Raw genomic sequence first — 22704 nt, 5'->3', positions numbered from 1 at the left:
GTTTTTGGAAATTTTGCATTTCAAGGATAATATAAAAGGAAAAAGGAGCCTCCTTCATACGCCAATATTAGAGTAAAAATCAGACTAGAATTATTCATCATAAATCAGCTGACAAGTGATTACACAGATGTGTGGAGAAGCCAGTCAAGTGCTGTATTTGTATAAGGTCTATAGTTTCAATCAGGTACTTGTGGATGAGAACACTGCGTGAGGTCTACTGTTCACAGAACTACTTGTAATATCGAGTGACCTGGCTTGTTCAGGTTTGGTTTCAGAGTTTTCGGGTCCTGATCAATTTTAGGACCTTTGTCATGACCTACCGACTGTTTTCAGGCACCCGGGACCGACAGATTAGCGAGTCCATCAAATACATGGAAGTGACACGAGAAATATTCTCGCCCGGGCCGGGATTTGTACTCAGGGCACTGTATTTAACGCAGATGAATCCGCTGTTGTTTCAAACATTAAAATATTTGCAACCATATCTTTCTGTAAACCAGCATTAAACCCGGATTGAACTACTTATTATGACGGTGTAATGGGAGTCTATAGTGAGGTCCAAGCTATAATGGCAGTGGAGAAAGATAGGAGAACAACGTTGCCGATCCTCTGTCTTGTCAATGCCTTCTATAGACAGTAGCTGATACAGGTTTATTGATGTAATACTGTATTCTCGTTTAAAATAATCAATTGTATTATATTACAATTGCTTACCATTTATTTATACAATATCATTCTCAATATTATGAATGATTAGAAAAGGAATTGTTATTGTAAAAGGAATATTAACTGTTCATTCTCGATAAATAATCAATTATATCATTTTTATTGAGTCAGAAATTATAATTTTCAATAATTTCATAATGAATTTTCATAATCAAGATGAAATATTTTGTTAATGAATTACTAATTCTACATTGTTAAAAGACGATCTGGCAACAGAGAAAAGCGAAAATAGATAGCACTATCAGCTTTGTTGAATGGTAGACAAGGATAGCAATAGCTTTGCTAGTGGTATAGTGAGGTCCACGTTATAATGGGAGTGGAGAAAGATAGGAGAAAACGTTGCCGATCCTCTGTCTTGTCAATGCCTTCTGTAGACGGTAGCTGATACAGGTTTATCGATCTAATACTGTATTCTCGTTTAAAATAATCAATTGTATTTTATTAAGCAAGAAATTTTAGTTTTCAAAAATTTAATAATGAATTTTCATAATATCATGAAATATCTTGTTAATAAATTATCAATTCTATATTGTCAAAAGACGATCTGGCAACAGAGAAAAGCGAAAATAGATAGCACTATCAGCTTTGTTGAATGATAGACAAGGATAGCAATACCACTGTTATTATAACGTGGACGTCATCATAGAACCCAATCAACATTTCACCAAACGCTATTCATTTTGAAGCAACCGGTTTTAATTCGGTTCAGTTCAAGTCGATTGTAACCCCATTGTTGTTCTATAATTCAGAACTCTGAAGGCCTCCATAAATTTTTAGTGTCTGTTCCAAATAATATTCAAACAAGGAACCAACAGCATGATAAACATGAATGCATTGATTTTACTAATGCATTTGATTGTTTATATGTGTTTTATCAGTGCAACAAAAGGCGATTGGAACGGCACAATCGTGATTGAAATAAATTGAAAAGTGCGTGATACTGATGTCTGCAAACCAGTTTCAGATTGAACGGAGTTTCGTTGATTAATAACAAAAGTTAGAAGGGGGTTCCACAAGGTTAGATTTTATCTCCTCTCACGATTTTTGTTCAAGTTGTCAATATAAAATAGTAGGCCAATCTTGCGTCAAGTGGTACTTTAAATCTACCGGCGCCTTCTACAATACTGTTTCATTTAAAATAGAAATAAATCAATCAAATTCTGCAAAACAAGTAGAGAACTAAATCTCAGTTTTGTCAAGAAATGAGAAATATTAATAGGGAATGCTAACTGTGTAAAGTGTATCTCACAGTATAGTGAGGTCCACGTTATAATGGCACCGTTTGATTAGCAATGCTATTGCTATCCTTGTATATCATTCAACAAAGCGGTTAGCGTTACCTCTTTCTCGCTTTGTTCTGTTGCCAGATTGTCATTTTAAAATGTAGAATTAATAATCAACTAAATATTTCATGGTAATTAAGAAAATGCATTATTAAATTATTGAAAAATACAATATTATTAATAATAGAATATTTTAAACGAGAATGAACAGGTAATATCACAATAATAAATCTGTATCAGCTACCGTCTACAGTAGGCATTGTCAAGACAGAGGATCGGCAACGTTGTTCTGCTATCTTTCTCCATTGCCATTATAACGTGGACGTCACTATAGAAATAATAATTATTGTTCTTGAGGGGATCTGCAAAATATGGAGAGTCAGAGAGAGAGAGAGAGATTGATTGATTGATTAGCTGCCTTTATTAAAAGATTGATTGATTGAGTACTTTATTTATGTAGATTACATATGTACTGGCTTACATTTATATATACTGGCTTATACACTTATATACAATAGCTTACAATACAGCAAAATTATAGATGAATTTACATAATATAGACTAAGAAAATAATTATTGAACTGTATATGATATGAAAAAGTAATTTGTAATATAATAACTATAGATAATTATATTGTTATGCATGTACGTAAATTGGCGGAGCTTTTGACATATCAATGTCCATTCTTCGGAAAGAATATTAAAAATATCCTCCCCACTAACTCTCTACCAAAAAGAGAGAGAGAGAGTGAGTGAGAGAGAGAGAGCGGAAGAGAGCTAAGAACCTGAAAACACACCCACACACATTTGACACGTCTTACTCGTGATCTAGCCTAAATATCAATATTCAAATTGAGTTTCAAATTCGTTATTCCAAGAATTCTTCCACAATTATAATACTGTCTCTTCCATTAGAGCAGGAAGACCACTTATATACCCAGTGCCAAAAATATCCCAAACTAACAGAAATAAACATCAGTCTCCCCTCATAGAATCTCTCACTCCCTCAGTCACTCTAACTCTCTCTCACTCTCTCTCTCTCTCTATCTCTCTCTTTCTTTCCCTCTCATTCTCCCATTTCATTCTGTCTTCCCCTTTCACACACACATTCTCGCTTCCTCTCTCTCCCTTCCTCTCTTTCTCTTCCTCCTATAATCTTCCCCTTTCCCCTGTTTTTGAAATGTCTCTCGCAGATATATTCTTTGTGAGGCTGTCATTATATAGTGAAGTGCACTTTATAATGGCAGTGTTTGATTAGCAATGCTATTGCTATCCTTGTCTATCATTCAACAATGCGGATAGCGTTATCTCTTTCTCGTTTGGATCTGTTGACAGATCGTCTTCTAACAATTCAGAATTATTAATTAACGAAATATTTCATCTTATTCATGTAAATTCATTATGAAATTATTTAAAAATATCATTTCTTGTTTAATAACATATAATAGATTATTTTAAAAGAGAATGAACAGTTAATAATACATCAATAAACCTGTATCAGCTACCGTCTATAGAAGGCATTGACAAGACAGAGAGGATCGGCAACGTTGTTCTCCTATCTTTCTCCACTTTCTTGTCATTTTTGACCGAGCGAAGTGAGGTCTAAGATTCAAGTCGACGGTTTGGCATTCAGCTACCGTCAAAAGAAGGCATGAGGATCGGCGGCGTTTTTCTCCTATAGTAAGGTCCACGTTATAATGACAGTATTTGATCAACTTTGTTTTTGGTATCCTTGTCTATCATTAGACATAGCCGGTGGTACTATCCTTTTCTAGGTCCACAACGATGCCAATTATGTTTTTGACAGTGTAGAAATATAATCAATTAATGCAGAGAATCGGCATCGCTATTCTGCTATCTTTATCCACTGCCATTATAACGTGGACCTTACCACAGTCTAGTAGTTCTTCAATTCACAAAATTTCCAGTCATCAAGTATGTTCACAAAGTAGATTTTCAAATTTATAAGCTTCAAAAATAATCAGGGAATCGGCATCGCTATTCTTCTATCTTTATCCACTGCCATTGAAACGTGTACAGTGACATTTGCAACATAACGGTCCTTTAACATGGCATATCACTATAAATGATACAGTATCACCCATACGAAACAGTATCACCAAAATATGATACAGTATCATCTGAACTTGATACACAACACCATAATTTGATACAAAACTTCCTTATGCTATCCTCTATCTATGGTATGTATTTCTATGTGATAAAATTTACAATATTCTGTCATAGAAAACACTGAGGCCCGGTTACACAAATTTAATGAATTTAAGTTTAATTTTAACAATGATTAAATCATCAGAGAAGGTTTTTTCGAAAAGACATTTTCAACTGTCAGTGCCGGTTGCACAGAAGCCGGTTAAATTTTAACCGTGATTAACTTTACTAGAACTAATCAGAGAAGGTTTTTTCGAAAAGACATTTCCAACTGTCAGTGCCGGTTGCACAGAAGCCGGTTAAATTTTAACAGTGATTAACTTTACGAGAACCAATCACGGTTAAAATTTAACCGGCTTTTATGCAATCGGCACTGACAGATGAAAATGAATCACACAGTATCTTCTCTGAGATGAGATTTATATTATACTGGCAGTATTGTTTGTATGGGAATTGTTGATGCTTTTAAATGAGGAACTCTGCCAGTTTTAAGTGAAACTCAACGTTGTAGCTTGCCTAGTGCTTCTAAAAATATCTGGACGAAACGAGACGAGCGAGAATTTATTTCAAGCCGTTTTATTTACTGTTCCTGCTACTCGGAATATTTTTGGGGTATTTTTAGGTTTCAAGAAGATTTTACTGACTGCCTATTAATCATAAGGCTCGCGAAAGTCTTAGAGCCGGTTTCCGAGCTCGGGATTTTGCTAAGTTCTAGACTTTAAACAGCTGTAGTCTGAAAATTGGATTTCCGAAACGGGGCCTCGTCGTAGTTCATTTTTAAATTTCATTTCATTTCATTTATTGTATAAACTATAATCATAATACAATAAATTGGAGGAAAAACTAGGCTGAGCCTGTACTATTTCTCTCCAAAAATTTTGATAAAATGTTAATGTTGTCCAAAAGATAAGGTTATGTAATCTCACACTGCTTCGTTACTTTATTTTCGGTCCAGGAATGATTTAAAATTTTGAAGGTTGATTTCATACTCTAAATGAATCACAATAAATTAAATACTTTAGAAATATTCCACTCATTTAAAAAATTTTAATACAAAATTACATTTTGAAAAACTAGAAAATTGAACACAGAATAGAAAATAGTGCTTTTTCAGATGTTTTGAAGTATTTAGGAATGTTTGATTTCGTCTAGGAAAATCGTTTCCAATTTATTATGGAAATGAGAAAATAAAGATTATCATAAAAATTATGACTTCGTCCCGTTTCGGAAAACCAATTTTCTGACTCAAGCTGTTTAAAGTCTAGAACTTAGCTAAATCTCGAGCTCCAAAACAGGCCCATAGATAATTTCAGATAGGCTCCTAAACTAGTAGTTCTGTGAACAGTGGACCTCACGCAGTATTCTCATCCACAAGTACCTGATTGAAACTATAGACGTTATGGAAATACAACAATAGACTGGCTTCTCCACACATCTGTGTAATCACTTGTCAGCTGATTTATGATGAATAATTCTATAGTCCGATTTTTACTCTGATATTAGTGTATGAAGGAGGCTCCTTCTTCCTTTTATATTATCCTTGAAATGCAAAATTTACAAAAACCCTTGTATAAACGTCGACGCGCAATTAAAAAAGGAACATACCTGTCAAATTTCATGAAAATCTATAACCGCGTTTCGCCGTAAATGCTCAACATATAAACATTAAGAGAAATGCCAAACCGTCGACTTGAATCTTAGACCTCACTTCGCTCGGTCAAAAATAGTGTAGTTTCAGCTATTTTGAAGTATTTAGGAATGTTTCATTTCGTCAAGGAAAAACGTTTCCAATTTTAAAAATGAGAAAATAAAGATTATCATAAAAACTGCGACTACGCCCCGTTTTGGAAAGCCAATTTTCTGACTCCAGCTGTTTAAAGTCTAGAACTTAGCTAAATCCCGAGCTCGGAACCAGCCGGCCCTTGGATAAAGTCAATTTGGTTGAAGCTACATTGCATTAACTAGCCGTCAGGCTCGCTTCGCTCGCCATATCGGTCTAGACAGGGGGCTCCGCCCCCCGTACCCCCGACTGGATCGTTCTGGAATGAGATCAGCAGGCTCGCTCCGCTCGCCTGCATTTTTCATTTGAGCATTTTTATCATATGTTAGGACGATCCAGTCGGGGGTCCAGACTAAACGTCTGGCTAAACGGATATGGCGAGCGAAGCGAGCTAGTAATATAATATTCCCAGGATTGAAGTAGAAGTGCCCAATCAATTTTTCCACGATAAATGCATTTAAATCTTCAACTTGGTGCCAACCTAACAAAGTCAACTCAACTTAATGCCAACCTGACAAAATTATTAATTTAGTTGCCAGTTAACAACTGTTTCGAAGAGGTACTCTATCTAGATTATAGTTCTATATTAACATATGATATGGAAATTTCAATTATAATTAAGAGATTGGGAGAAGAAGAATATACATGCTAAAAGACGAACTTTAAACCCTTAAAAACAACCCTTAGAGTTGAAATATTGCCAAAAGATTTCTTAGTGCGCCTCTAAAGGGCCAACTGAACATACCTACCAAATTTGACGTTTTTGGTCCGGTAGATTTTTAGTTATGCGAGTGAGTGAGTGAGTGAGTGAGTGAGTCAGTCAGTCATTGAGTGAGTGCCATTTCACTTTTATATATATAGATTCAATACTACAAGTCAATTATAATGGAAAAGACAGCCGTTCAATTATTGCAAAAATAATACGGATGTCAATCACTTATTCAGTGTATTCCACATGAATAATTGTAGAGCTCTATATACACATCATACAAAGAGCTGGCTCATCTTTTTGATTTTTTCTGATAACAAAGCTTCAGTTCCATTTCCCTAATATCATCTCTCTCTCACACACACTCACTCACTATCTTTCTCCCTATCACACTCACTCACTCTCTTTCTCCCTATCACTATATCTCTCTCTCCCTATCACTCTCTCTCACTCTCTGCCCCTCCCTCTCTCTCACACTCTCTGCCCCCTCACTCTCTCTCACTCTCTGATCCCTCGCTCTCGCTCTCCCACTCTCTCTTCCTTTCTCTCTCTCTCTCTCCATATCACTATATCTCTCTCCCTATCCATATCTCTCTCTCTCACTCTCTCTTTTTTTTTTGTAGAGAGTTAGTGGGGAGGATATTTCCCTAATATCATCTCTCTCTCTCACACTCACTCACTCTCTTTCTCCCTATCACACTCACTCACTCTCTTTCTCCCTATCACTATATCTCTCTCTCTCCCTATCCTTCTCTCTCACTCTCTGCCCCCTCGCTCTCTCTCTCACCATATCACTATCTCTCTCTCTCTCACCATATCACTATCTCTCTCTCTCTCTCTCTCTCTCTCTCTCTCTCTCTCTCTCTCTCTCTCTCTCTCTCTCCTCTCACTCTCTCACTCTCTCTTTTTTGTAGAGAGTTAGTGGGGAGGATATTTTCAATATTCTTTCCGGAGAATCGACATTGATATGTCCAAAGCTCCGCCAATTTATGTAGATGCATAACAATAAAATTATCTGTAGTGATTATATTACAAATTGCTTTTTCATATCATATACAGTTCAATAGTTATTTTCTTAGTCTATAATATTATGTAAATTCATCTATAATTTTGCTGTATTGTAAGCTATTGTATATAAGTGTATAAGCCAGTATATTATATTGTAATCTACATAAATAAAGTACTCAATCAATCAATCTTTCTGACTGTATCTCATTCTCTCTCTGTTTCACACAAACGCTCTCTCGCTGTCTTCTCATCTCTCACTCTCTCTGACTCTCTCTTTCTCTCTTTCATATTATATACAGCTCAATAATTATTTTCTCAATTTATATTTTGTAAATTCATCCATAATTTTTTTGTATTGTAAGCTATTGTATATAAGTTTATAAGCCAGTATGTATTGTAATCTACATAAATAAAGTACTCAATCAATCTCTCTCTGTCTCACACACACACTGTCTCACTCACTTTCTTTCTTCACAACTCTCTCTCTCTCTCTCTCTCTCTCTCTCTCTCTCTCTCTCTCTCTCTCTCTCTCTCTCTCTCTCTCTCAGTATATATTGTGATCTACATGAATAAATTACTCTATCAATCAATCTCTCTCTTTCTCTCTCTAACCCTCAATAAAGGCAAATATTCAATTCAATTTTCTCCCACTCTCTGTGTTTCTATATCTCTCTCTCTCTCTCTCTAACCCTCAATAAAGGCAAATATTCAATTCAATTTTCTCTCACTCTCTGTGTTTATATCTCACTCTCGTTCTCGGAAACGCAGACTCTCTCACTCTTAATTCTGATAACAAAGTCATTATTTAATTAGTTCTTTGAAACCGACACGATTCATTGTATAGTTTTGTATTATTATCACTGGACGGTGTGATAAGAGAGTTCTATTTTTAAACTCTGTTTCATTGTGGTTATCTTTCCCTATTTTTATTTTCCCATCCTCCTCCTCCTCCGCCTCCATCACTCACTCTTCTTCCAACTCCTACTCCTCATCCTCTCCATCTCCTCCTCCTCCTTCTCCTCCACCTCCTCCTCCATCACTTACTCTTTTTCCAACTCCTACTCCTCATCCTCTCCTCCTTCTCCTCCTCCTCCTCTTCTTCCCCCCTCCTCCTCCTTCTCATCCTTTCCTCTGAATTTTCCCACTCTCCCTCCTCCGACACCAACACTTTCTCCTCTTCCAACTTCTCCTACTCCTTCTCGCTCCTCTCTTCCTCCTCCTCATCCTTCTACTCCTCCTCCTCCTCAATTTCCTTCTCTTCCTCCACCCCCCCCTCCTTCCTCTCTTCCTCCTTCACTTTTTTACTATCACATTTCTAATTATTTTTTAATGCTAGATTCTATTTTCTTCTACCATTTCAAATAAACGTAGTAACATGAAAATGTAGAACAAATTGTTGAAAATTTCTATTTGTAGACAAATATTTCAGTCACGAGTTCATTAAGATGTTTCAATACCAATAACTATAGTGAGGTCCACGTTATAATGGCAGTGTTTGATCAGCAATGGTATTTCTATCCTTGTCTATCATTCAACAAAGGGGATAGCGCTAACTCTCTCGCTTTGCTCTGTTGCCAGATCGTCTTTCAACAATGTAGAATTAATAATTGATTAACGAAATATTTCATCTTAATTATGAAAATTTATTATGGAATAATTGAAAAATATATTTTTCCTCCACCTACTGTCCCAAAGTACTTACTTTACTCCCAGAAACATAATACTAAAGTGTCACTTTTTCGCTCTCGGTAGTAAAAAACAGAAAAACTCCCTAGGGAGGAAACGTGACTCCATTTAAATAACATGGGAAGCATCTCTATTTTAAAAACTTACATTGTAATAGGTAAGAAGGTCTAAGCTCAGATGAGAAAGCATATAGAGTAGTAGAGTAGTCAGTCATTGAGCCAACTAAATTCAATACCTCAACCAGATTTGATCAACATATGAAATATATGTGTGTATGCTAAAATTATTACAAACTTCATATCACTATACTAAAAAAATGTAAAAATATTTTTTTTTATTCCATGCTATTCAAAATACCAACCAACGAATATTCCTCATTAACTAATCAAATTTGAAACGGGAACTTCATCATAGCTGTAGTTGTGGCGGCCATTGTTGTTACAATTTTTGCCGACAGATAGCGCTGTCGACGGAGAACTGTTTCTGTTTACTTTTTAGATTATGTTGTAACACATTGTTTGGTCACGTAGGTTTTTAAAAATTATTTTATTTGCAGTTTTTATGAAAATGTAGATGGAGGAAAAATGTTGTGTATATTACGAGTGAAAAATGTTTTTTCTCCCTCAGGAAAATTGTTATTCAAACTTTTCCCTGAGGGAGAAAAACAGCACTTTTCACTCTAGATATACAAATAACTATTTTTGCTTAATAAAATATAATCGATTATTTCAAACGAGAATGAACATCAATAAACGTGTATCAGCTACCGTCTATAGAAGGCATTGACAAGACAGTGAGGATCGGCAACGTTGTTCTGCTATCTTTTTCCACTGCCGTTATAACGTGGACCTCACTATATCAATCAGAATAACATGAGGTAATCCTGCATAATTTTTTGAGTTCGTTCTGGAACATTGTATGTCTATTTACAAATGTTGACTAATGCTATAAACCCGGTAGATCTGGAGAGATAGTATGTGCAATAGTCTAAATATAGAAGTAACTGGTGACCTGTTAGTGTCTATTATAGTAAGACAAGTTGAATTGTTAGTATGCTAGTCTATAATAGTAAGGCAATCGTTATAAATAAGCTGTAAAGGTGAAAGTTGCAAGTCCTAGAATTAATAATTATTGTAGATCTGCTAAATATGGAGAGTCAGAGAGTGAGTGAGAGAGCGAGAGAGAGAGAGAGAGAGTGAGTGGGGGGGGATTAGACTCCAGATTAGATTTCTTTATTTATGTATGTTACAATATTTACTGGCTTATACACTAATTATTCAACAAATTTTACAAAGTATAAACAATTAATCAATGAGAATAAAGGTTGAATGCAATTAAAATAACGATAATTTAGTAATGTGATGTAACTTAATAAATCGGCGGTGTTTCAACAAATAATTATTGTCGATTCTCTGAGAAGAATATAAAATATCCTCCCCATTAACACACGACCGGGTTGTGATGGATTAGAGTTGTTGGGAATTAGAACTCGAAGTAATGTTCAAACAAGAAACTCCACTTAGTAATTTAAAAACTAGTTGATTTGAATCTTTGAATTATGGGATAAATGAAATTATAATCACGATTAAAATTCAACCGGCTTTTGTCCCAACCGGCACTAAGTGACTCTGCAGCTTTTTGGTAGAGAGTTAGTGGGGAGGATATTTTTAATATTGTTTCCGAAGAATGGACATTGCTATGTCCAAAGCTCCGCCAATTTATGTAGATGCATAACAATATAATTATTATCTATAGTTATTATATTACAAATTGCTTTTTCATATCATATACAGTTCAATAATTATTTTCTTAGTCTATATTATGTAAATTCATCTATAATTTTGCTGTATTGTAAGCTATTGTATATAAGTGTATAAGACAGTATATATTGTAATCTACATAAATAAAGTACTCAATCAATCAATCAATCAATCAATCAGCTTAATTTAGAGTGCGCGCGGTTCATGTGAATCAAAGGTTGTGGGTTCGTGGAAAGATTATCCACGTAATTTTGAACAAAATAATAAATTGATATATAATTTTTATGTTTCCTGGATATAAGGCGATTGCATTCTTTGAAAAAACCAAATTCTCCCTGGTGCAAAGTAGGAGTTACATGCTAGTATTATACAGGGTGATTCTTAATTATGGTAAAATAATCTAATACATGATAGAAGAGGTAAAAATAAGAAAAAAATAAACATATATCCATAAAAACTTCATTAGCGAGCTATACAGGGTGAAAGATCTCGCCCGGAATTCAGTTCCTCTGGTGAAATACACCGATGCTGAATTGTTTGGGGACTAGTTTTTGGAAAACTTATGCTGGATTCATATGGAAAAATATCTGAAAAATTGAATGAAACTAGTCTGGAAGCTGTAGTGTGAGTAGTTTTTGAGAAATAAGTTGAAATATGCAAAAAATCTAAGTAGAAAAACACAGACTTCTACGTTTGATGCCCAATAACTCTCTTTAATGACCAATAAACAAATAATTATTCGCAATGAAAATTGTAGAGAATTTATTTCCGAAAAGAATTATGTAAGCTGTGTAAACTAGATTTGAATAAAAGTTGAATAAAATGTATTCTTATGTAATACATTACACCACAAAAATTTGCTGTTTTATGAGGAGGGAACTAATAATTCATAGGCTGTAGCTGAAGAAGAAGAAAAAGAAGAAGAAGAAAAAGATGCTGAAGTGGAAGCAGCGGCAGAAAATACTTTGAGAACGTTTTAGAGGGGAGAGCATTTAGAGGCAGTGACTACTATTTTTGTAATCCAGAAATAGCTTTGTAAAAGATATTGAAACGCCTCCCACGGTGCTATAAATACACAAAGGCTAACTGCGCAGCGCAGCGTCTCACCAGTCAACACCAGCCTCTCTATCTATTTAAACCTCAAACAGGTCGTCATTCATTATTATTTATAATTCTCCGTCAATTTCTAATCAAAATATTTCCAAATTACTTGGATTTCCTCAACTTTTAAGCTGTGTTTTCGTTAGTGCGTAAATGCCGTCGTCGACCACAACTGAGTGAGGATCTCACATTGGGTAGATTTCAATATTTGTCTACATAACCCAAAATATTATGTTTAATTACTTTACAATGGGGCAGTTTGAGACTTTTTTATACTTTTAAATGGCAATATGTTGATATTATTAGAAATGTTTAATTCTTGAATAATAAAGACAAATAATGAAAAGTTATTTGATCAGCTGTTTTAGCACACTTGAAATTTAGACAATATGAATGTCAACAATGCTTGCCGTCGTCGACTGCGGAAATTTACGCATAAACGGAAATGCACCTTAAATCAGAATAGTTATTTGTGCAACTAGTGCGCAAAGTGTCAGTTTGCTGCACCGAAAGAAACGTTTACTTGAGTGTTTTCTTGAGTGCAGCAGAGGAACTTTGCGCACGTATTTCACATTAAGTTTTTCCTACAGTTACCATTGAATATGAAAAGTGGGTAATTATGGGTAAAATTGCCTGAAATGCATCAAATGTTTTTCTGTGTAATTTTTATTATTGATAAAAACCTTAATCCTAAAATCCTAAAGTCCTCGTTGTCCTTGGTTATAATATATAATGAATAATAATTAGCGCGTTGTGCTTGGTTGCACCTCTGCTCACTATAGCAGCCACAGCAGTCACTGTTACCAACTTCATTTTGATTTTGCTGCACTGTTGCTCCATATAACCTACTAAGTATTTTGCGTTGCCATGTTGCAAATCTGGAGTGCAGAAAAATTTTTCCCGCACTAGAGCGGAAAAGTGATTCTTTGCGTTCTGTAATCAGTGCAGCAATGGCCACTTTTCAACGTAACTGTAGGAAAAACTATATTCTACACTATAGTGACATTCTACACTACAATGTTATTGTAATGTTATTGCTAGTCAAACACTGCTATTATAACGTGAACCTCACTATAGTGTAGAATATAGTTTTCTGATTTAAGGTGCATTTCCGTTTATGCGTCTATCATTCAACAAAGCGGATAGCGCTATCTCTTTCTCGCTTTTTCTGTTGCCAGATCGTCGTTTAACAATGTAGAATTAATAATTAATTGACAAAATAGTACATCCTACATATGAAAATTCATTATGAAATTATTGAAAATATGATTTCTTGCTTAATATAATTATTAATTAATTAATTATTTTAAACGAGTTGATATTACATCAATAAACCTGTATCAGCTACCATCTATAGAAGGCATTGACAAGACAGAGGATCGGCAACGTTTTTCTCCTATCTCCACTGTCATTATAACATGGACCTCATTATAAAAGATAACCCGTTTCCGCAATTGTCTAATATTAAAAGCTTGTCTAATTTAGAACTTGACAAACTGAAAACTTGACTCAATAGAATCTTGAAGAATTCAAAATAGGCCTATAAACTTCCTCGGTGAATATAGAATCTAAAATCGGGGCAACGAGCTGCGCTCGTTATTTTTATTCTATTATATTAAGCGAGCAATTTCTGTATATCTGGTTATTTATGTTCAACGGATCTCGAAAACGGTCTAACGATTTTCACGAAATTTGGAGCATAGTATGTTTATGAAATAAAAATTCGATTGCACTAGGTCTCATCCTTGGGAAAACTCGCTAAACGACATAATTCATCCTTGGCTGAAACAGCTGAGACTTTTGTCGTCTGTGGATAGTGAAAAGTGAGCGAGTGATGGAGGGGAAAATCAAAATATCGCATCCCTGAAATTCATAAGCTGACGTATAGCCAGCTGTAAAATATAAACACGATCATTTTAGAGAATTTTGTCTTCTGTTTATCAATAGAATATCGGGGCACCGAGCTTCGCTCGCTATTTTTATTTATTGATAAAGAGAACACAATTCTCAATCCTTTACATTTTCTCTATGATATTAGGCTACATCAGATATACCGATATCAGCTATATGTAAATAATAATAAAAAAATGTTTATTTTCCCAAAAAAAAAACTAAAACTACAACACCAATTACACAAAATATTAGATAAATTACAATTACATACAATAGAGTTAGTTACAAAAAAATCTTATAATGTGTTCTCTACTTGTTTAGTTTTTTCTGTGTGGAAATTGACCTACTGCACCATGGTGTACCATGTTCTAGAGTAGGTTTTGTTTGTTTCATCATAAAGCTATACTTTATGGAAGGCCGAGAATGGGCAACACTGTGCTCCCATACTTTTCCCCTTCCATTATAACGTGTCATTATCAGTCTGTCAGGATAGCTAGTATATGACATCAACGCTTGTCATTGAACAAATTCTGCCAGTTTTAAGTGAAACCGAGTACAGGTCCATTGAGTTGGGCTAGCACCTGTATATATGAATGGAATGGTATGCCAAAGTCATCCAAAGGTCAATGAACCTAAATCAGGTGATCCTGTCTGGGGCCTCCAAACCGGTGTGTGTGTATATATGTGATGTCGCGAATTTTTTTCTTCCATTCTTCTTCTTCTTCTTCTTCTTCTTCTTCTTCTTCTCCTCCATCTTCTTCAACTTTTCTCCTTCTTAGCTGTCTTCTTTTTCTCCCATCTTCTGTTTCCTTCACTCTTCTTCTTCTTCTTCTTCTATCTTTGCCAACACCTCCTTCTTCTCCACCTCTTCCTCCTCCTCCTCCTCCTCCTCCTCCTACTCCATCTCCTTCTCCTCCTCCTCATTCTTATGTTTCTTCTCATCTTTTTTCATTCCCTCTCATCCTCCTCCTGCTCCACCTCCTCCTCCTCCTCCTTATGTTTCTTCTCATTTTTCCCTCCTCCTCCTCCTCCTCCTACTCCTTTACCCCCTAATCCCCTCCTCCACATTTGACGCGTGATGATGCGTCATTCGTGAATTTCCTATCCTTACGTATGTAAGAGAAAGAGAATTCTTTCCTTTAGTATATTATACAAAATCTAGTTCAAATTAGTACTATTTGGCTGACCATTATTGAAGTAGTCTATCATTTTAAATCGATTAATAGATAGAAAATATCACTGGAACTTTGTAATACTGAGTGAATTCAGTCTATCAATCACTAAAACTTCACTAAAAATAATTATCACTCGAACATCATTTCACTAAACTATTAATATTTCACTAAAACTTCACTAAAAATAATTATCACTCAAACTTCATTTCACTAAACTATTAATATTTCACTAAAACTTCACTAAAAATAATTATCACTCAAACTTCATTTCACTAAACTATTAATATTTCACTAAAACTTCACTAAAAATAAAAAATATCAATAAAACTTCACGAAATACTTAGTGGATCCAGTCTCTCCATCACTAATACTTCACTAAAAATATCACTAAAACTTCATTTCACTAACCTATTAATATTTTACTAAAACTTCACTAAAAATAAAAAAAATATCACTAAAACCTCACGAAATACTGAGTGAATCCAGTCTTTCCATCACTAAAAATAAAAAAATATCACTAAAACTTTACGAAATACTTAGTGAATCCAGTCTCTCCATCACTAAATCTTCATTCCATTAAACTATTAATATTACACTAAAAATAAAAAAATATCACTAAAACCACGAAATACTGAGTGAATCCAGTCTTTCTATCACAAAAAATCATGAACAAGATGTAAATTCGTAAGTACAGCGTGTTGAAATTATCTCCTCACTGTTTATCAATGAAAACGAATCAATACGGAATACTAGAGGTGCTTTTTCTGAATGAAAACTCTGAATACTTTATGATTGACGTCAATCATATAATAACATGTCTACCATTCAGGTTGCATTGCAATTGGCCAATCAATTGATTGAGGAGTTTGTGCTGGTTGAAGTGTGTATTGTGACGTTTTCTCATGAATTGAAAAAGACTGGTTAATCAATTGATTGATATATTATGGCCCATTTGCACAAAAGCTTGATTTCAATCTATAATATAATAAAGGAAAGAATTATTGGCTTATACATGTAGGGGATAGGAAATTCACGAATGACGCATCATCACGTCTCAACTTCTCAACTTGTAATTTTGCTTATAGATTCAATAACATTGATCAAATTTGAACATTAATTCTGAAAATCTAGAAGGAAAACTGAAATGTGGCTTTGAGGTGCATGAGATTAATAATAATAATAATGTTTTATTAACTCAAGAGCTTTTACAAACATAGAGTTTCGTCATACAGTAATTTAGAGTCAATACAATATTATTATAAGTTCCATTCCATAGTATTCAATATGAATCTTATCACAGCTTATTTGTTCAACTACTGAATCAGTCTAGATCATAATTGAATTCAACTATAACAGAAAAACAACAACAACATATCTATTAATGATTAAAAAAATACCAATTGATAACATTTATATCACAGTCAGGTAAATGGAGAATAAAAAGAATCAATCACAGTCAGGTCAAATCACAGAAACATTGTATAAAACATAAAATATAATCTATATCAATCATCCCTACTCAGACTACGTACACAAAATGCACATGAATGCGTCAAATATATGAAAATAAAAATTTACATTTTTTATTATAATAAGATTGATATTTTCAGAATTCATGTGCAAAATTTGGAGATCTAAATCATTCCCGTTTTTCCGGTATGCAATCCACAAGTTGACATGTTTTGATGCGAACAAACGAACACACGAACAAACACAACCCTACTCTCTCTTATTATAAATATCGGGGACCGAGCTTCGCTCTGGAGTGCAAAAGCATAAAAAATGTATTACGAAAGAAGAAATTATAATAATATTCATAGTTCATACAGGAATGTTCTGTCTAATCACAGTGAATTGATAATAATTGATAATTTTATGATAACCTCGACACATATATTATATAGTGAGGTATCATTTTATAAAACTTGAATATTGTTATATTATTGAAAATGTATGAAAAAATATGTAATGTATGAATTTATGAATAAACTTCTCTGGATGTTGGACGACACATCCAGAGAAATTATTATTATTATTATTATTATTATTATTATTATATTATTATTATTATTATATTATTATTATTATTATTATTAATATTAATCACAGTCAATTCCCAGAGGAATGCAAAAGTTTCCTTCACAAAGGCCCGGTGGCACAAAAGCCGGTTAATTTTTAATCCTGATTATTTGACGTGAACCAAATCAGAGAAGACCATTTCGAAAAGATGGTTCTACTGGTATTAATCACGATTAGAAATAACCCGGCTTTTTGCAACCGGCACTAAGTACCTGCCTGATTGAATGATTACAAAAGTTCAACAGCTGAGTCATAATTTTGACACAGTCCCACACACATGAACTCGCTCACTCACTTCCATCATCAACAGACGACGAAATAATTATCAGCTGTTTTTCCAAGGATGAATAATAATTATCCTTTTAATGTCCTTCAGCGAGTTTTCCCAGGGATGAGACCTAGTGCAATAGAATTTTTATATTATAAACCTACTATGTTCTGAATTTCGTGAGAATCGTTAGAGCCGTTTTCGAAATCCGGTGAAATATTTATTTATTTATTTTACAATATCTCTTTGGAGACAACAGGTCGAAACCCACAACTGCTTCCTTAACTCAAATCATAATAATGTCAAAATACTATATATTATAATATAAATACAAACATATAAACATCTAAACATATAAACAGAAATCGTTCGTTTAATAGTATAGATAGAAGCATATAGAAGCAATAGCATAAGTAGATAGATATCCCATGGTATAGGGCGTTTATGTCGCAACTTTTACTGTTATCTCTAGCAGATAGTCCACGTAGTTCTTTCCTGTGAAGCTTTATGACGCTGGTAGTCTCTCATATTGTGCCGTTCATACACTCTTTCCGGTCAAAACAGTAAAAATGGACAATAATCGACATTAATCGGCTTGAGATAACAGTAAAAGTTGCGACAAAACGCCCTATACCATAGGATATCTATTTACGCTATTGTTTCTCTATGCTACTATGTTCTGAATTTCGTGAGAATCGTTGAGCCGTTTTCGAAATCCGGTGAAATACAAACATACAAGCATATAAACATATAAACAATAATGAATTACTCGTTTAATAGTATAGGATAGAAGATGGATTTGGTCAATTTTTCGTAAATTGGTAGTTTTATTCAGAACTTCGTCATCTTATTCATAATTTTTTCTACAGGCGATTCGAGTGTGATATTTTTGTTTCTTATTTTGTTTTCAACCGTTAAAATTTAAAATCTTTGTTTTCGAGTGGAAATGAACAAAATTTTAGTAACTTGAAATCATAACCCTATTTTGGACTTTTAAAGTCTTATCTAAATTCGGGAGAGAAATAGTACAAGGAGTATCCTTAGTTTTTCTTTCCCAATCAGTGCTTCTTTGTAAAAAATATAAATTGATAAATGAATGAATTTGGTGATTTTATTGTTCATAATTCTGTAATTTTATCGATGATTTTGTCCGTTTTTTGTTGCAGACATGACACGTGAGTCACCCGTCACAAGTCCCGCCCTTAGCAGGCGAAGTGATCTCCAAAGCATTCCCAACGGTCACGAGAATGCCCTACAACATAGGATATTGGAGGTGAGCCACTATACACTATTTTCAAAAACATTTTAAATATTGCAATAACTGTAGTGAGATTCAAGTTTTTAAATCTGTGGTTAATAGTATATTATGTCACATGGACGGGAAGGGGCCTTTTGCAGGCGAGAATGATGTTTCTAGTCGAGGCGTTAGCCGAGACTATTTATTTATTTATTCTTACAAAAATCTAGGAGTGCAACAGGCATAACAGCCCAAACGCACTCATGAATACAGGAATACATTATTAAAATTATTACAAAAAATAGATATATATAAAAACTAGAAAAGTAATAAAAGAGAATGTCTAATATGAATTTCATTTGAGCACTGCAAAAGACATTCACGTCCAAGTAACTTACACTATTTTTCATCATAATAATCTAGAAAAGAATAATTGAGAAACAGAAAACATTACCTGCTTATGCTGACATTACTACATGCATTCTATAAACATAACCTAGTTTACAAGATTCGAATCAGGAATTTCTTGATTGTAGTTGACAAAACTTCCACCAGGAGCACTAAAAGGCGGTTTTTGTACCAGTTTTGCTGTTCCCAATTCGGAACTAGGAAACATACAAAGAAACATACTAGAAACTTAGTTTCTAGGAACTAAGAGAACATATGATTTTATTACAGTATAGTATGCTGTAATCTTAGACCAGTTATAGAATAGACACGCTGGGAAGTCTAGCCTCTGAAGCCAACATCTACTGCCAAATCCACCCATCTTGACGTCACAACAGTGACGTCACGCATCGTATAGAAAACTTTCAGATTGTCTATTTCAGATTCATGGTGTTTTTAGGTTATTTCTAGCTACGGGCAAAAACGATATCGGTTAAGTTATAATGTGTTATGTGATATCGGCTTCAAAGTTATAATGTGTTTTGAAAATAATAAGGTACGGTAGCCTACAAAACTAATATATTGTCATGCTGCAATGAGGTCACTTACATCATAACCAAAGATAATATTACAGTTTCAACTTACAATATTTATGTGTAAAAATTTCAACTTACGCATGGAAAGATATTCCACTTTTTTTCCTAAAAATTTCAGTGCAATTATATGCTGCACAGGAGATTACCATTTTCATAAATTTTAATTACATAAATAAATTATAATCTGCTATGGAAAAAAAATCTATGTTTAACAACAATGTAAGTTAAACACCACAAACACTTACACAACAAACTCAAAAAAGTTTTCTATAATTTCTATACGATGCGTGACGTCACTGTTGTGACGTCAAGATGGGTGGATTTGGCAGTAGATGTTGGCTTCATCGACTTTCAGTATGAATATACAATGGGCCGTGTCTATTCTATAACTGGTGTAAGGCTGTAATGAGCATCATATGTTTATTCGTTCCACAATCAGCTGTTTACCAGCTTGATTCAATTGATGTAAAACAGCTGAAATGAATGACTATGACAAAAAATATTTTTCGGTTAAATTTAAGACATGATAATTTCACGAGAACCAATCAGAGAAGATGTCTCTTCAAAAAAGCCTTCTCTGATTGGCTCTCATGGAATTAATCATGTCTTAAATATTTAAACCGCCTTTTGTGTAACCGGGCCATTGGGTCAAAACTATTTTCAAAGGTAGAGAAAGTAGCTGAGTGTTCAATAAGCAACAATGCAAGTATTCAATCATGAATAAATATAATGAACTTTTTTACTAGAATTCAATCTCTTTTGAAAATTCATTACTAAATCACGGAATTCTCTTGTGGAATAAAATACAGGATGTTTCAGAAGTAGTGTCGAACATTTTGGGGATTTTTCCTGGATGATAGGAGACTACAAATGTCATATTTTAAGTGTCCAAAACTCAGCGGTTATCCTTATAGCTGCCATTTTGTTTTTTTCACTTAGAAATTTTTATCTCAAGAATGAAATGTTGTATTGATCTGAAATTTGGCATAAATATTTATGAAGTTATAAAGACTCAACTTTAAAAAATTGAATAAAAATTTTCGATGTACATATTCAAAATGGCGGCCATTTTTAATTGCAAATTTCACGAAAATCGTTCACTTTACAGAAAATTCACAAGATACAAAAAAGTTAACAAATTTTATTAAAATTTGAAGGATACCTCATTTATTAAGATTGGTCAGAGAATAACAGAGGAATTAATTATTTTTGTACAGCATTCAAATAGCTTTGATCGTTATTAACAATAATTGAGTCAACAATTAATATTAGATCAGAGAAACCGAGATGACTTGAATCACAGCTATTTACTATAGAAGGCGGTGGAAAAAGAACGTGGCAACTATACATACCTTCCTATCAGTTTTCCACTGACTTAATAACTTGAATCTCACTTTAGAGTGAATAAGACAGAGGTAAGTTTTAAGAGAGCAATAGTCGTGCACTGTGAGTCATAATTAAATAAATAATTTTCGAAATATATGATGAATCTGAAAATGGTTCGTTGACATTGTGGTCCAGTTGCACAAAGTATGTTTAATTTTAACTGTGATTGAGTGGTTGAGTTGATTCAGATCGAATAATCACATTTCTATTGAATGAAAAAGACTAAGAAATTCTCAACTACACAAAAAATCACATTTCTCATTGTTCTAATAAATTTCCTGATCAAATACCTAGGATGAAGTAAAGGGTTCTGATGTATTTATGAATTGAAGATGTCTTCCACTCCTCTGATTGGATTTTTTGTCATTTAATCACTGTTAAATATTAATAGACTTTTGTGCAACCGGGCCCAAACATGTTGAATAACAAAAATATAATTTTAGCCACTTCTAAATGAGATCAAGAACAATTCTACTCTGTAAATATCCACTGCCATATGTTGATCAATAAATATGAGTTCATAACTCCAATATTGTTACAGTTTTTTATAATAGTTCAAGACAATCCTATTTTAGGCTTTTGTTTGCAGCCAATTGGAAACAGCTGTGTTTTCTTCATTCTTGAACACAGATGCATTGTGTATTCTTCAGATAATAAAATCTGTTGATTAAATTGTTCAAATAGTAACGGTAGGCTCTATTTATGTTCAATGTTGTCTTCCATGTGAGATATTTTTAAAGTTGTAAAAATACATGTGCAAACAATAATCTGTTTGCAGATACAGTACTTCAAACTAAATCGTTTTTACTTTGAAGAGAGGGCTTGATGTAAAAGATGCTTTCAATGATCTCCTTTTTGTTATTCTGGCTTTGCACCCTGTCCCATAGGGATCAGATTATTGAGGTTTTACTGTATTTGAAATCATTGTTGATCTGTAAACTAGTTAATTGTAGAGTTGAAAATATTTCAATATAAATAAAGCACAGTTAGGTTCGTTTGAACTTAGCCTACCATACAGTAAGATTTTCTTTGAATTAGTTGTCTGAATGAGAGAAACAGATTTCTTGAAAACTATGATATGAAAAATAAAATGAAATGAAAAATATTTTATTCATCCAAAAACTAGTACAGTAACAGGAAAATCTGTTTCTAATCATCTGAACATAGAAATATACAGTAATAATGATGTAACAAAATGATAAGATTCTTTTTTGAGAATGAATAAAACAAAAAATGCCCCGAGGCCTAGCCTGTGTGGGGTGATATTCATCAATGGATAACTATTGGTTTTGGAACACAATAAAAGTTGTCAAGTAGTTGAAACTAGGTGTGATTTGATAGAAATATGGTACACAATAACTTGTTTGTTTATCAATAATTTTAGTAACCTTGGAAAGAAAGGTGTTACAATTGTTTTCTCTAGTGCTAAGTGGAAGATTGCTGCGAAGTGAAGAGAGA

At 33.8% G+C, this 22704-nt stretch overlaps 1 protein-coding gene across 1 annotated transcript in view; it reads left to right on the top strand.

The window, feature by feature from the left end:
- Window positions 1-22704, top strand: part of LOC111044755 (histone deacetylase 4) — a 132283-nt gene that overhangs the window by 47804 nt on the left and 61775 nt on the right. Inside the window, 1 exon segment of the mRNA XM_039440657.1 lies at window positions 18807-18913. Coding sequence (XP_039296591.1) covers window positions 18807-18913 — 107 coding nt within the window.

This window comes from Nilaparvata lugens, chromosome 14 (genome assembly GCF_014356525.2).
Source record: "Nilaparvata lugens isolate BPH chromosome 14, ASM1435652v1, whole genome shotgun sequence".
Classification (NCBI taxonomy): domain Eukaryota; kingdom Metazoa; phylum Arthropoda; class Insecta; order Hemiptera; family Delphacidae; genus Nilaparvata; species Nilaparvata lugens.
The sequence above is the reverse complement of the archived record's forward strand: the minus strand, read 5'-3'. Positions and strand labels throughout refer to the sequence as shown.